Genomic DNA, 14873 nt, shown 5'->3' with positions numbered 1-14873 from the left:
CTTCTGTATTTTGTGATTTCCTACAAAGAGCATCCAGTAGTTTATTAATCAGAGAAGAAACAAAGACATCAAGAAAATTAATAGTAAAATCATTTATACTGAAAAATATTTGATAAGTAGCAATGTGCTATCATGAATGTATTTTCTTGATAAATTAGTGTTCCTTTTTATTTTTATGGCATCATCTGAAGCATGAATGACAGGCAGGACCTTGGTTTCCAGTTTTTTCTCAGTTAAAGTTAATAGAGCTTAGTGTTCTGTGTCCCTCAAGATGTGAAAATATTTGCTATACTGGCATTTCCTGATATCTGTACCACCTTGGTCTTTTTTTTTGGTTCAAAATGGTTTTATGGAAAAATTAATCTGTAACAAAAACTTGGCATTGAGTGTGAAGGCTCCACCATTTTTGAGCAAAGCATACAAAGGTTCCAAGGGGCAGGACCGAGAATGAGGGACTTGGACATTTACAGCAGCAGGCATTTTCTCTTCCTCTTCTTGACAGGAGGTGGAGAGAGAACTGCTCGGATAGCTTCATCAAGCACTGTCTTGAGACCTCGCTGTGTGAGTGCTGAGTACTCCAGGTATTTTACAGCACCAATCTCCTTAGCCATGGCTAACCCTTGCGGATAGGTGATGGGAGTCAGCTTCTTCTCCTTCAGTTTCTCAATTGTGTCTTTATCATCCCTAAGATCAAGTTTTGTTCCCACTAGGATGATAGGAGCGTTGGGATAGTGGTGTCGTACTTCCGGATACCACTTTGCACGGACATTTTCAAATGATGCAGGACTCACAAGGGAAAAACAAATTAAGAAAACATCTGTTTGTGGATAGGAGAGGGGGCGCAATCTGTCATAATCTTCTTGTCCAGCTGTATCCCATAAGCCCAGATTCACTGGTTTCCCAACTACCATAACATTGGCAGAGTAGTTGTCAAAAACAGTAGGGATATACTCTCCAGGAAATGCATTCGTTGTATAACTGATCAGTAGGTTTTTTTTTTTATTTTAATTTATTTTTATTTATTTATTTATTTATTTATTTATTTTTATTGTAAACAAATGGGATACATGTTGTTTGTCTGTACATGGCGTAAAGGCATACCATTTGTGTAATCATAAATTCACATAGGGTAATGTTGTTTGATTCATTCTGCCATTTTTTGCCTTCCCCCCCTCCCCTCCCACCCCTCCCCTCCATGTATACAGTCCTTCCTTCCTCCATTCCTGCCCCCCTCCCTAAACCCAACTCCAACCCCAACACTAACCCTTCCCACCCCCCATTATGTGTCATCATCCACTTATTAGCGATATCATTCGGCCTTTGGTTTTTTGAGATTGGGTTATCTCACTTAGCATGATATTCTCCAGTTTCATCCATTTGCCTGCAAAGGCCATAATTTTATCATTCTTTATGGCTGAGTAATATTCCATTGTATATATATACCACAGTTTCTTTATCCATTCATCAATTGAAGGACATCTAGGTTGGTTCCACAATCTGGCTATTGTGAACTGAGCAGCTATGAACATTGATGTGACTGTATCTCTGTAATGTGCTGATTTTAATTCCTCTGGGTATAGGCCAAGGAGTGGGATAGCTGGGTCAAATTGTGGTTCCATTCCAAGTTTTCTAAGGAGTCTCCACACTGCTTTCCAGAGTGGCTGCACTAATTTGCAGCCCCACCAGCAATGTATGAGTGTACCTTTTTCCCCACATCCTCGCCAACACCTGTTGTTGCTTGTATTCTTGATAATCGCCATTCTAATTGGGGTGAAATGGAATCTTAGGGTGGTTTTGATTTGAATTTCTCTTATTACTAGAGATGTTGAACATTTTTCCATATGTTTATTGATTGCTTGTAGATCTTCTTCTGTGAAATGTCTATTCATTTCCTTAGCCCATTTGTCGATTGGATTATTTGCATTCTTGGTGTAGAGTTTTTTGAGTTCTTTATAGATTCTGGAGATTAGCGCTCTATCTGAAGTATGATTGGCAAAGATTTTCTCCCACTCTGTAGGCTCTTTCTTTATCAGCATTGCTGATAGTTTCCTTTGCTGAGAGAAAGCTTTTTAGTTTGAATCTATCCCAGTTATTGATTCTTGCATTTATTTCTTGTGCTATGGGAGTCCTGTTGAGGAAGTCTGGTCCTAGGCTGACATGTTGAAGCTCTAGATCTACTTTTTCTTCTATAAGATGCAAGGTCTCTGGTCTGATTCTGAGATCCTTAATCCATTTTGAGTTTAGTTTCGTGCATGGTGAGAGATATGGTTTTAGTTTCATTCTGTTGCATATGGATTTCCAATTCTCCCAGCAACATTTGTTGAAGAGGCTATCTTTTCTCCATTGCATATTTTTGGTCCCTTTGTCTACTATGAGAAAATTGTATTTATTTGGGTTTGTGTCCATGTCCTCTATTCTGTACCATTGATCCACCTTTCTATTTTGGTACCAATACCATGGCATTTTTGTTACTATTGCTTTGTAGTAGAGTTGAAGATCTGGTATTGCGATACCCCCTGCTTCACTCTTTCTGCCAAGGATTGCTTTAGCTATTCTGGGTTTTTTATTTTTCCAGATGAATTTCATAACTGCTTGCTCTATTTCTGTAAGGTACATCATTGGGATTTTAATTGGAATTGCATTGAATCCGTATAGCACTTTTGGTAGTATGGCCATTTTGACAATATTAATTCTTCCTATCCAAGAACATGGAAGATCTTTCCATCTTCTAAGGTTTTCTTTAATTTCTTTCTTTAGTGTTCTGTAGTTCTCATTGTAGAGGTCTTTCACCTCTTTTGTGAGATTGATTCCCAAGTATTTATTTTTTTCGAAGCTATTGTGAATGGGGTAGTTTTCCTAATTTCTCTTTCTGAAGATTCATCGCTTATGTATAAAAATATCTTAGATTTATGTGCATTGATCTTATATCCCGCTACTTTCCTGAATTCACTTATGAGATCTAAAAGTTTTCTGGTGGAATTTCCTGGTTCCTCTAAGTATACAATCATATCATCAGCAAATAGGGATAGTTTGAGTTCTTCTTTTCCTATTTGTATCCCTTTAATTTCTTTGGTCTGTCTAATTGCTCTGGCTAGAGTGTCAAGGATGATATTGAATAGAAGTGGTGAAAGAGGGCATCCCTGCCTTGTTCCAGTTTTTAGAGGGAATGCTTTCAGTTTTTCACCATTTAGAATGATATTAGCCATGGGCTTAGCATAGATGGCCTTTACAATGTGAAGGAATGTTCCCACTATCCCTATTTTTTCTAGTGTTTTGAGCATGAAGGGGTGTTGTATTTTATCAAATGCTTTTTCTGCATCTACTGAAATAATCATGTGATTCTTGACCTTAGGTCTATTGATATGGTGAATGACATTTATTGATTTCCTGATGTTGAACCAACCTTGCATCCCTGGGATGAAACCCACTTGATCATGGTGCACTATCTTTTTAATATGTTTTTGTATGTGATTTGCAAAAATTTTGTCGAGAATTTTTGCGTCGATGTTCATTAAGGATATTGGTCTGAAATTTTCTTTCCTCGATGTGTCTCTGTCTGGTTTAGGTATCAGGGTAATATTGGCTTCATAGAATGAGTTTGGGAGGGTTCCCTCCTCTTCTGTTTTATGGAATACTTTGAGAAGTATTGGAATGAGCTCTTCTTTAAAGGTTTTGTAGAACTCGGCTGAGAACCCATCTGGTCCTGGACTTTTCTTTGTTGGTAGGCTATTGATGACTTCTTCTATTTCATTACTTGAAATTGGTCTATTTAAATTGTGTATGTCCTCCTCGTTCAGTTTAGGCAATTCATATGTCTCTAGAAACCTGTTCATGTCTTTGAAATTTTCTATTTTGTTGGAGTATAGATTTTCAAAATAGCTTCTAATTATGTTTTGTATTTCAGTCATGTCTGTTGTGATATTTCCTTGTTCATTCCGAATTTTAGTGATTTGGGTTTTCTCTTGTCTTCTCTTTGTTAGTGTGGCTAAAGGTTTATCAATTTTGTTTATTTTTTTGAAGAACCAAGTATTTATTTTGTCCATTTTTTTGTATTGTTTCTTTTGTTCCAATTTCGTTGATTTCAGCTCTGAGTTTAACTATTTCCTGTCTTCTAGTACTTTTGGTGTTGGTCTGTTCTTCTTTTTCTAGGGCTTTGAGCTGTAGTGTTAGGTCATTTATTTTTTGAGTTTTACTTCTTTTATTAAATGCGCTCCATGAAATAAATTTTCCTCTAAGTACTGCTTTCATAGTGTCCCAGAGATTTTGATATGATGTTTCTTTGTTCTTGTTTACCTCTAAGAATTTTTTAATTTCCTTCCTAATATCTTCTGTTATCCATTCATCATATAATAGCAAATTGTTTAATCTCCAGGTGTTGGAGTATTTTCTGGTTTTTACTCTGTCATTTATTTCTAACTTCAATCCATTATGATCTGATAGAATACAAGGTAGTGTCTCTATCTTCTTGTATTTGCTGACATTAGCTTTGTGGCATAATATATGGTCTATTTTAGAGAAGGATCCATGTGCTGCTGAGAAGAAAGTGTATTCGCTCTTGGTTGGATGGTATATTCTATAAATGTCTGTTAAGTCTAAATTATTGATTGTGTTATTGAGATCTATGGTTTCTTTGTTCAATTTTTGTTTGGAAGATCTGTCCAGTGGTGAGAGAGGTGTGTTAAAATCACCTAGTATTATTGTGTTATGGTCTATTTGGTTTCTAAAATTGAGAAGGATTTGTTTAACATACATGGATGAGCCACTGTTTGGGGCATAGATGTTTATGATTGTTATATCTTGCTGATTTATGCTTCCCTTAAGCAGTATGAAATGTCCTTCTTTATCCCTTCTGACTAACATTGGCTTGAAGTCCACATTATCTGAAATGAGGATGGATACTCCAGCTTTTTTGCTGAGTCCATGTGCATGGTATGTTTTTCCCCATCCTTTCACCTTTAGTCTATGGGTATCTCTTTCTATGAGGTGAGTCTCTTGCAGGCAACATATTGTTGGATCTTTCTTTTTAATCCAATCTGCCAGTCTATGTCTTTTGTTTGATGAATTCAGGCCATTAACATTCATCGTTATTATTGAGATACGATTTGTATTCCCAGTCATTTGGTTCATATTTAAAATTTTATTTATTTATTTATTTCTTTTTTGACACATCTTGGTTCCTCCTTTATTTGACAGTTCCTTTAGGGTAATTCCTCCCTTTGCTGATATGCTTCTTTGTTTTTTATGTCTTCCTCATGAAATATTTTGCTGAGAATGTTCTTTAATGCTGGCTTTCTTTTTGTAAATTCTTTTAGCTTTTGTTTATAATGGAATGATTTTATTTCATCGTCCAATTGAAGGTAAGTTTTGCTGTTTATAAGATTCTTGGTTGGCATCCATTTTCTTTCAGAGCTTGAAAAATGTTCCAAGCCCTTCTAGCTTTTAGGGTCTGGATTGAAAAATCTGCTGATATCCATATTGGTTTCCCCCCGAATGTAATGTGGTTCTTTTCTCTCACAGCCTTTAAAATTCTGTCTTTATTTTGTATGTTAGGTATTTTCATTATAATGTGCCTTGGTGTGGGTCTGTTGTAATTTTGTGTATTTGGAGTCCTATAAGCCTCTTGAACTTGATTTTCCATTTCATTCTTCAGATTTGGGAAATTTTCTGATATTATTTCATTGAATGGATTGTTCATTCCTTTGGTTTGTTTCTCTAAGCCTTCCTCAATCCCAATAATTCTCAAATTTGGCCTTTTCATGATATCCCATAGTTCTTGGAGATTCTTTTCATGATTTCTTACCATCTTCTCTGTTTGTTCAACTTTGCTTTCGAGGTTAAATATTTTGTCTTCAATATCTGAAGTTCTGTCTTCCAGGTGTTCTATCCTATTGGTTATGCTTTCTATGGAGTTCTTAATTTGGTTTATTGTTTCCTTCATTTCAAGGATTTCTGTTTGTTTTTTTTTCAATATCTCTAACTCTTTATTGAAATGATCTTTTGCTTCCTGAATTTGCTCTGTTAACTGTTGATTGGTGCGATCATTCAATGCCTGCATTTGCTCTTTCATCTCATCATTTGGTTCCCTAATCATTTTAATTATGTACATTCTGAACTCCCTTTCTGTCATTTCTTCTGCTATGCTGTCGTTGGATTTTATTGATGTAACCTCTAGATTTGTTTGGGGCATTTTCTTCCCTTGTTTTCTCATATTGTTCAGGAATCAGTGGGTCATTAAGATATTGCAGATTTCCTCTATCGACTTATAATGTCCCTGAAGATTGCTAGTATATCCCCTCTTATCCTTCAGTAGCCTGAAGTCTTGGAGGAGGTTGATAATGCAGAGCTCCACGAAGAAGCTGCCTCTCTAGGGGTGGTGACCCTCAGGTGGCGTATATTCCCTGCTAGTGGGCAGAGGTGTCTCCACTTGTTGACCAATGCGCATCCAACGGGGAACTAGGCTGCGGGCTGAGGCAAGTCCTGTTTGTGCCTGTGTCTCTGGTTTTACCGTCCCTGTGGGAAAACCTCACCCGGCAAGGAAGATTCACTCGGTGGGGACGTCTCGCTGGTCAGTTCTCCTCCTAGAGGTTCCCCTCAATCTACAACTACTGCCTGGGCTTGGCTGTCTTCCTCTGCAATGTTCCCAGGGGCCCGGACCTACCTCCTGGGCGTGGGAGCCTCCCCCTTTGCAGGCGAGTCTCCTTAGGCTGCCTCTCCCAGAGAATCTGCCCACAGTCCTGGAAACTTCGCTCCGCCCCTAGGCATGTCTAGGTGCGGCTCTTCCAGCAAGAAGCCGCCTAGGCCCTGGGACCCTGCTCTGCACCTAATCGCCTGGCTATGTGACCCCTCCTCTGAGCCGCCACCTGGAGCCCCATACAATAGCTCCAATACCCAGAGACCCGCCACACACCTCCTCCTCCGGACAGTGGCTTCGTTTCCGAGGCAGTCACTAGGAGCCCAAGCAATTCACTTCGCGTCTCCTCCTCCTGCCAACCGCCTGTAGCCCTAGGCAGTCACTCCAAGTCCAAGTGACCCTCCCTGTTCCTCCTCCTCCTCCTCGGGGTAGCCCCCCGGGTTTTCAGGAGCGGTGGCTCCGAGTCCAAGTGACCCACCACGCGGCTCCTCCAGGCAGGCCACCGTTGTTCAGGAGCGGTCGCTTTGAGTCCAATCAACTCACCACTCGCCTCCTCCTCTGGCAACCGCCTGTGGCTCTGATGCAGTCACTACTAGACCAAGCGACCCGCCGTGCTTCTTCTCTTCCTCTGGGCAACCCCCCCGGTGTTCAGGAGCGGTTGCTCTGAGTTCAAACAGCTCACCACGCAGCTCCTCCTCTGGCAACCACCTGTAGCTCTGATGCAGTCGCTCCTAGACCAAGCAACCCACCGCGCTCCTCCTCCAGGCAGGCCACCGGCGTTCTGGAGTGGTTGTTCTGAGTTCAAACAGCTCGCCACGCAGCTCCTCCTCCGGTAACTGCCTGTGGCTCTGATGCAGTCACTCCTAGGTCAAGCGACCCGCCGTACTCCTCCTCTTTCTCTGGGCAACCTCCCGGTGTTCAGGAGCGGTAGCTCTGAGTTCAAACAGCTCGCCACGCAGCTCCTCCTCTGGCAACCACCTGTGGCTCTGATGCAGTCACTCCTAGACCAAGCGACCCGCCGCGCTTCTCCTCTTCCTCCGGGCAACCCCCCGGTGTTCAGAAGCAGTTGTTCTGGGTCTAAACAGCTCGCCACGCAGCTCCTCCTCAGACAGCCGCCCGGAGCCCCAGTGGTTGCTCCCAGTCCAAGTGCTGTGCTGAGCTGCCTCCTCTATGATGATCCCAGTTGTCTGTGTTTACCGCTCCAGTCAGGATATTCTTTTTTTAAGAGAAATAAATATTTTTTAAATCGAGTAACGTGTTGGGGAATGAAAGTATCTTATAATCAAAGTTTTGTGTCCTACTTAAGTCTTATGCTTTCCACTGTACACAATTGAATTTGAGATTTGTTTTTAAATGATTATCTGACAATTATTATTTTTCACCTGTCTAAAAATCATTATTTATAGCTGTACTTATGCTTTTTTTCTATAGTATAAAACTCTAACAATAAAGAATTCAGGTACAGCAAGTGAAGTTATCAATAGTCATTACCAATGCTAAGAACAAATGTAAGTTACCCTGCTGGATATTCTTAATGTTAAAGAAACTGTGATCATTTATATGCAAAGTAGTATTTAATAATTTAGGTATAAATACTATCCCTTCTATCATAGGACAGATCATTATCAGTAATACTAATGATACTGAATTCTTAAGCATTTTCTCCATAATAGAATTTTTATTTAAAGAACATTTGACATATTGGCTGGCTGCAGCTTCTGAGGATGAGGTGGTTGATGCCTTTAGTAAAAAAAAAAATAGCAGCTTTGATTAGATTGTGGATGTGATATAGGATATTCTTTTTTGTTTTTGGTACCAGGAATTGAACTCAGGGGCACTTGACCACTGAGCCACATCCCCAGACCTATTTTGTATTTTATTTAGAGATAGGGTCTCACTGAGTTGCTTAGCACATTGCTGTTGCTGAGGCTGGCTTTGAACTCATTATCCTCCTGCCTGGGCCTCCCAAGCAGCTGGTTTTATAGGCCTATGTCACTGCACTTGGCTGATGGAGGACATTCTTTCAAAAGAAGAGTATAGTGATGAAGAACAGATCAATTGTTGCCTGGTTGCCAGGGCTTAAGGGGTGGAGGAAGGGAGTGACTATACAGCAAAAAGAACCCAGGGGATAGTGTTAGGGTTAGAGTTAAGGTTAGGGAGGGGGGCAAGAATGGAGGAAGGAAGCACTGTATAGAGGGAAAAGAGTGGTGGGAGGGGTGGGGGGGGAAGGGAAAAAAATAACAGAATGAATCAAACAACATTACCTTATGTAAATTTATGATTACACAAATGGTATGCCTTTACACCATGTACAAACAGAGAAACAACATGTATCCCATTTGTTTACAATAAAAAAAAAGAACCCAGGGGATATTTTGGAATGATGCAAAAGTTCTGTATATTGATTGTGGTGGTATTTATATAAATGTATACATTTGCTGTAATACATAGAACTATGTCCCAAATGCCAACACTACTGTATTTTTTTTAAATTGCCTATCGGGCAGGCAAGAATCCTTGCTTTCTATAAAATTGTTTAACTCAAGTGTTGTATGCCTAAACATGACTTTTGTTTGCTTTTGAGTCAAATATACAGGGAATCGCATAGCATATTTTCATTTGTATCTGATTTCTTTCACTCAACATTATTTCTTTCTGTGGCTTGTTTCATTCCTTTTCATAGAAATTCAATAATCCATGGTGTGAATCTGACACATTCATTTATGTATTTTCTTATAGGTGTATAATTGGTTTTTTTCCAGTTTTTAGTTATTAAAAATAGGATTACTATTTGAACATTATTGTATGGGAAAGCTCATCACAACTGATTTATCATGGCAAGAATATAAATACTTATCATCCAGTAGAAGAATTACTGAATAAACTGTGGTAATGAGAAATAATGACATATCATCACCATCATCTCAGACTCTGGGAACCACTACTGGATAAATTACACAAGTGTTCTCCTGGTGGCTATTGTGATGATGGCTCACAGCTCTACTTGGCATTTGGGTCTCAGTAACCACTGCGACAGTTAGCTCACTGAACTCATCTGGTTTCCTTGTGGGCAGAGACAAGAACAAACAAAAAGGAGCCCATAACCTTGAGGGTGTTTGCTTCAGAGCACTACAGAGATGACCTCACCTGGTCCTGGGTCCATGGTTCTCATCATAGCCTCAGAATTCCCCTCTGCCTGGTTGCCCTGAGTACTTCCCAGAAGCCAGCCCCTGGTGATGCCTGAATTTGCCCATGTCAGTCCTTCCCCACTGACTCTGACCCTCTCCTTCTCCTCTTGGACCAGGACTGCTTTCTTATTGCTTCAGCTCCCCTCCACACGTGAGCATCCTCTGCATGATGGGAATGCAATTATTCCCATTATGTAGGTGAGGAAATTGATCCCTATAGAAGCCAGGAGCTGAGTCTGCAGCAGCACAGCAGGTCAGTTGTCAGGTGGTGAGTGGGGTGCCTTTCAATCCACAGCCATACATCCCCTCAAGCCTCTTGTAGATTTTCTGCATCCTCCTCATCTAAGGGACCCTTCTTTCCTGTCTCTCATCCAAGGATGATTGGGCCATCTATTTACTCCATCTAAAGGCTGTCCACTGACCATTCAGACCCTAAAAGGGTTGTCCACAGGAAGAACTAGATGCTGGCTAGGGTGTGGTTGGGAGGAGTTGGTGGTCTTCTGTTGAAATTGATCCCAGTGCCTTCAGGATATATGCCTATGCCCTCACGATTGGCCAAGCTATAGCCTTACTGTCCATGGTCCAGGCTGCAGAGCCAGTGCATCTTGAGAAAAATAAAAACCTGTAATGCAAACTTCAGAAAAGGAAGAGTAAAAATATGAGGATCTGTCTTTAACCAAAGAAATGAGCTCATGGTAGGGAAAGTGGAGGAAGAGAAGAGGAAGATTGATGTCATCTGCAGAAAAACCTAAATTTCACTGGCTAAAATCAGGACCCTTCTGGAGGAAGAGGTAGAGCTGGCCCAAAGCTCCTTCCAGCTGTCCACAATACACAGAGAAGGAGGTGCTGATGGACATCTTGCCCTGGGGTTCATGTAGGAGTAAATGTTTAAGACTTCTCCTCCATTTTCTCTGTGGTCTTCCCTGTTTTGGAGATGAGAAGTCCCCTGCTGAGGTGGGTATGGTGGTACACACCTATAATCACAGTGATTCAGGAGACTGTGGCAATAGGATTGCAAGTTTCAGGCCAGTTTGGGCAACTTGGTTAAAACCATGTCTCAATAAAAGGAAGGTGGCTGGAGGTGTAGCTTGGTGATGGAGTGCCCCCATATTCAATCCCCAGTACCACAAAATGGTCTCCTGCTGGCCTAAGTGGATATCATTGTAATGTGGAAGGTCCATGTATGAGCTGTGACTGGTGACACTAAGATCTCACCATGGGACCACAGTCACTGTGGAGTCACAGGTTTCAGTTCTAGATTTAGTGTGAGGAAAGCATGATGAATGTAAAGTGGTTAGTCAGTGTTTGGTACAAAATCATGGTGAGGTAAATGCTGGTATTAATGTCCTGAATGGTTGTGATTAGTCAGGGTTCTCCAGCCACAGGTTATAGTCAGATTTCTTTGAGTGAAAGTAAAAGTCACTTTCACTAATCAAGAAGCTCAGGTGTGAACCTGGCCTTCTCTGCACCAGAGACACCCAGAATAGGAAATGGAGGAGTTGTCGAATGTGAGCAGGTGGCAGTAGGCTGAGGGCTAAGAACAGAAAGAGCAGAGGCCATTGTAAGATTCAGATGCTGGGCCTAGATATAAGGAGGAATAGGGAGATGATGATCAGGAAGACCCTTGAAAAGGACTATGTTCAGGGTTGATGAGAACACAGAAGACTTGCCCGTCTGTGAAGGAGAGATAAAATTAGAATTTACTACACTTCTGGGTTTTGTGAGTCATGAAAAGTGGCCTGCTCCTGAAGAGACAAAATATTTGCTTTTCAAATTCTTCAATTTGTATTTTCAGTTTATCCTAGCCCTCAGGGGAATGGGTGATGACTACACACATAAGGTAAGAGTAGATTTTCTTTATGAAGTCTACTGGTTCAACTGCAAATCTCACAGACATATTGAGAAATAATGGTTTACCACCTATCTGGATATCCTTTAGCCCAATCAGGGTTACACCTTGAGTGACCCATCACAATAGTATACCAGGAATCTGTTAACTGACTATTCAGATGCTGTTTTCCTTTATAGGATGGGTCACTGGGAGCCTTTGTGTAGGAGTCTCAGAAAGTCACCTTACTCTCACTTCTCACTGCACTTTGACTAGTTATTTCTTTTGTTGCCTAAGACTGTATAAAACATAATAGTACACTTTAATGATGATTAATAAGTTGCACATTCATGTAACAACCAGCAAGCTCAAGGCCATTGTCACCTTCACAGATGACCCTGAATTCATTTCCAATTAGGGTATATTTTCCTCACTGTTCCCCATCTTCTCATTTCTGCCTCTCTTCACCCCAGGTCCTCCCTCATTCCTGCAGTCCTGCCCACCATCAAAAGTAGAAACGTTATGATGGCCATGGTTACCATGTTAAAACTTATCACTGATACTGGCAGGTTGAATGACATTCAGTGTAGATGGCATCCTCCATCTAGATCTGAGGCTAAATACTGTTTCCTGATGCAATAGGAGGTCATCCCTCTTTTAGCAATTTCAGGTAGGAACAGAAGAGTAGGCTCAGGCATGTCTCTGATTCATGAGCCTACATCTATAACGTGGTACTATCTCATCTTCCTCACAAGTTGTGGGAGAAATAGACATGGAAACACCATACTCCTTTCGGTGAGGCTATGTGCCAAAACCTAGAATGAGGATTTACCAGTATCCCAGGACTCCTTGGTATTCAGGATCCCACCAAGTACTTCCCTTCGCAGGGCTGCTACATGTGCTACTCCTTCTGCCTGGGATTCTGCTTCCCCAGATAATTGCATGGCTTCCTTTCTCAGTTCCTCCAGGTCACTACTCGTTAACACCATTTCTGGGAGACCTTCCCTACACACCTTGAATGAAATAACAATGTCCTGCCTACCTTTTCCCTGTTCCTGCCTCAATTCTCTATGTTGCACTTGCTACTCTGTGATGTGCTATATATTTACTGATAAATTCTTTGGGATCAGTCTTTTAGGTTGTTCTCTTCTGTATCCTCTATTCCTAGAAAATAGCTCAGGAGATATCTTTGGAAGGGTTACCAGTAGCCAGATACTTCAAAAACATCATGAAGACACAGGTTCTCTCCAAGCTGGACTTGAATTCACTTCAAAGGAGACAATGAGTTGATCCCAACTGCAGGGAGTGCTCTGTTCAAAGACAAGGCAAACAGGTAAAAGGAAAAATTCATGGATAATTGGGTCAGACCAATTTCTCAGTGTCTTTGGACATTGTTCAGATTGGTACTTAGACTGAGACCACAGTCATTTCCTGTCTTGAATTTTGAAGTTGATAACATTTCTCATTTCTGGACATTGGTGTCCAAAAAATCTAGAAAGCTTACAACTAAGGAGTCATTCATTTGTAGAAATGATTTTGATAGTTTTGTTAGCTATTTGCTAAGAGCCTGGCTTTGTGATATCAGTATTCCTAGTGAGAATATCTCTGTAATCCCTACATCTACATCACTACCATCTATCAATATAGTCAATCTTGTCCCATTGACCCCATTATTGGAACATGCTTCTTTTTTTTAATTGTAAACAAATGGGATACATGTTGTTTCTCTGTTTATACATGGCGTAAAGGTATACCATTTGTGTAATCATAAATTTACATAGGGTAATGTTGTTTGATTCATTCTTTTTCCCCTTCCCCCCACCCCTCCCACCCCTCTTTTCCCTCTATACAGTCCTTCCTTCCTCCATTCTTGCCCCCCTCCCTAACCCTAACTAACCCTAAACTAACCCCTCCCACCCCCATTATGTGTCATCATCCACTTATTAGCGATATCATTTGGCCTTTGGTGTTTTGAGATTGGATTATCTCACATAGCATGATATTCTCCAATTTCATCCATTTGCCTGCAAAGGCCATAAATTTATCATTCTTTATGGCTGAGTAATATTCCATTGTGTGTATATATATATATATATATATATATATATATATACACCATATTTCTTTATCCATTCATCAATTGAAGGACATCTAGGTTAGTTCCACAATCTGGCTATTGTGAACTGAGCAGCTGTGAACATTGATGTGGCTGTATCTCTGTAATATGCTGATTTTAAGTCCTTTGGGTATAGGCCAAGGAGTGGGATAGTTGGGTCAAATGGTGGTTCCATTCCAAGTTTTCTAAGGAGTCTCCACACTGCTTTCCAGAGTGGTTGCACTAATTTGCAGCCCCACCAGCAATGTATCAGTGTACCTTTTTCCCCACATCCTCTCCAACACCTGTTGTTGCTTGTATTCTTGATAATTGCCATTCTAATTGGGGTGAGATGGAATCTTAGGGTGGTTTTGATTTGCATTTCTCTTATTACTAGAGATGTTGAACATTTTTCCATATGTTTGTTGATTGCTTGTAGATCTCCTTCTGTGAAGTGTCTACTCATTTCCTTAGCCCATTTGTCGATTGGGTTATTTGTATTCTTGGTGTAGAGATTTTTGAATTCTTTGTAGATTCTAGAGATTAGTGCTCTATCTGAAGTATGATTGGCAAAGATTTTCTCCCACTCTGTAGGCAGAGACTTCACATTACTGATAGTTTCCTTTGCTGAGAGAAAGCTTTTTAGTTTGAATCTATCCCAGTTATTGATTCTTGCTTTTATTTCTTGTGCTATGGGAGTCCTGTTGAGGAACTCTGGTCCTAAGCTGACATGTTGAAGCTCTAGACCTACTTTTTCTTCTATAAGATGCAAGGTCTCTGGTCTGATTCTGAGGTCCTTAATCCATTTTGAGTTTAGTTTCGTGCATGGTGAGAGATATGGGTTTAGTTTCATTCTGTTGCATATGGATTTCCAATTCTCCCAGCACCATTTGTTGAAGAGGCTATCTTTTCTCCATTGCATATTTTTGGCCCCTTGTCTAGTATGAGAAAATTGTATTTATTTGGGTTTGTGTCCATGTCCTCTATTCTGTACTATTAATTTACCTGTCTATTTTGGTACCAATACCATGCCGTTTTTGTTACTATTGCTTTGTAGTAGAGTTGAAGATCTGGTATTGCGATACCCCCTGCTTCATTCTTTCTGCCAAGGATTGCTTTAGCTATTCTGGG

General features: G+C 40.5%; 1 protein-coding gene across 1 annotated transcript; it reads right to left on the bottom strand.

The window, feature by feature from the left end:
- Positions 1-464: 464 nt before the first annotated feature.
- LOC124971456 (ras-related C3 botulinum toxin substrate 1-like) lies at positions 465-989 on the bottom strand (the record flags this gene model as incomplete). Its single annotated transcript, XM_047535224.1, has 1 exon — positions 465-989. A coding segment is annotated over one exon (525 nt), but the record flags the coding sequence as incomplete, so codon positions are not given.
- Between the last annotated feature and the right edge of the window lie 13884 nt (positions 990-14873).

The sequence above is a fragment of the Sciurus carolinensis genome, chromosome X, assembly GCF_902686445.1.
Source record: "Sciurus carolinensis chromosome X, mSciCar1.2, whole genome shotgun sequence".
Classification (NCBI taxonomy): Eukaryota; Metazoa; Chordata; class Mammalia; order Rodentia; family Sciuridae; genus Sciurus; species Sciurus carolinensis.
The sequence above is the reverse complement of the archived record's forward strand: the minus strand, read 5'-3'. Positions and strand labels throughout refer to the sequence as shown.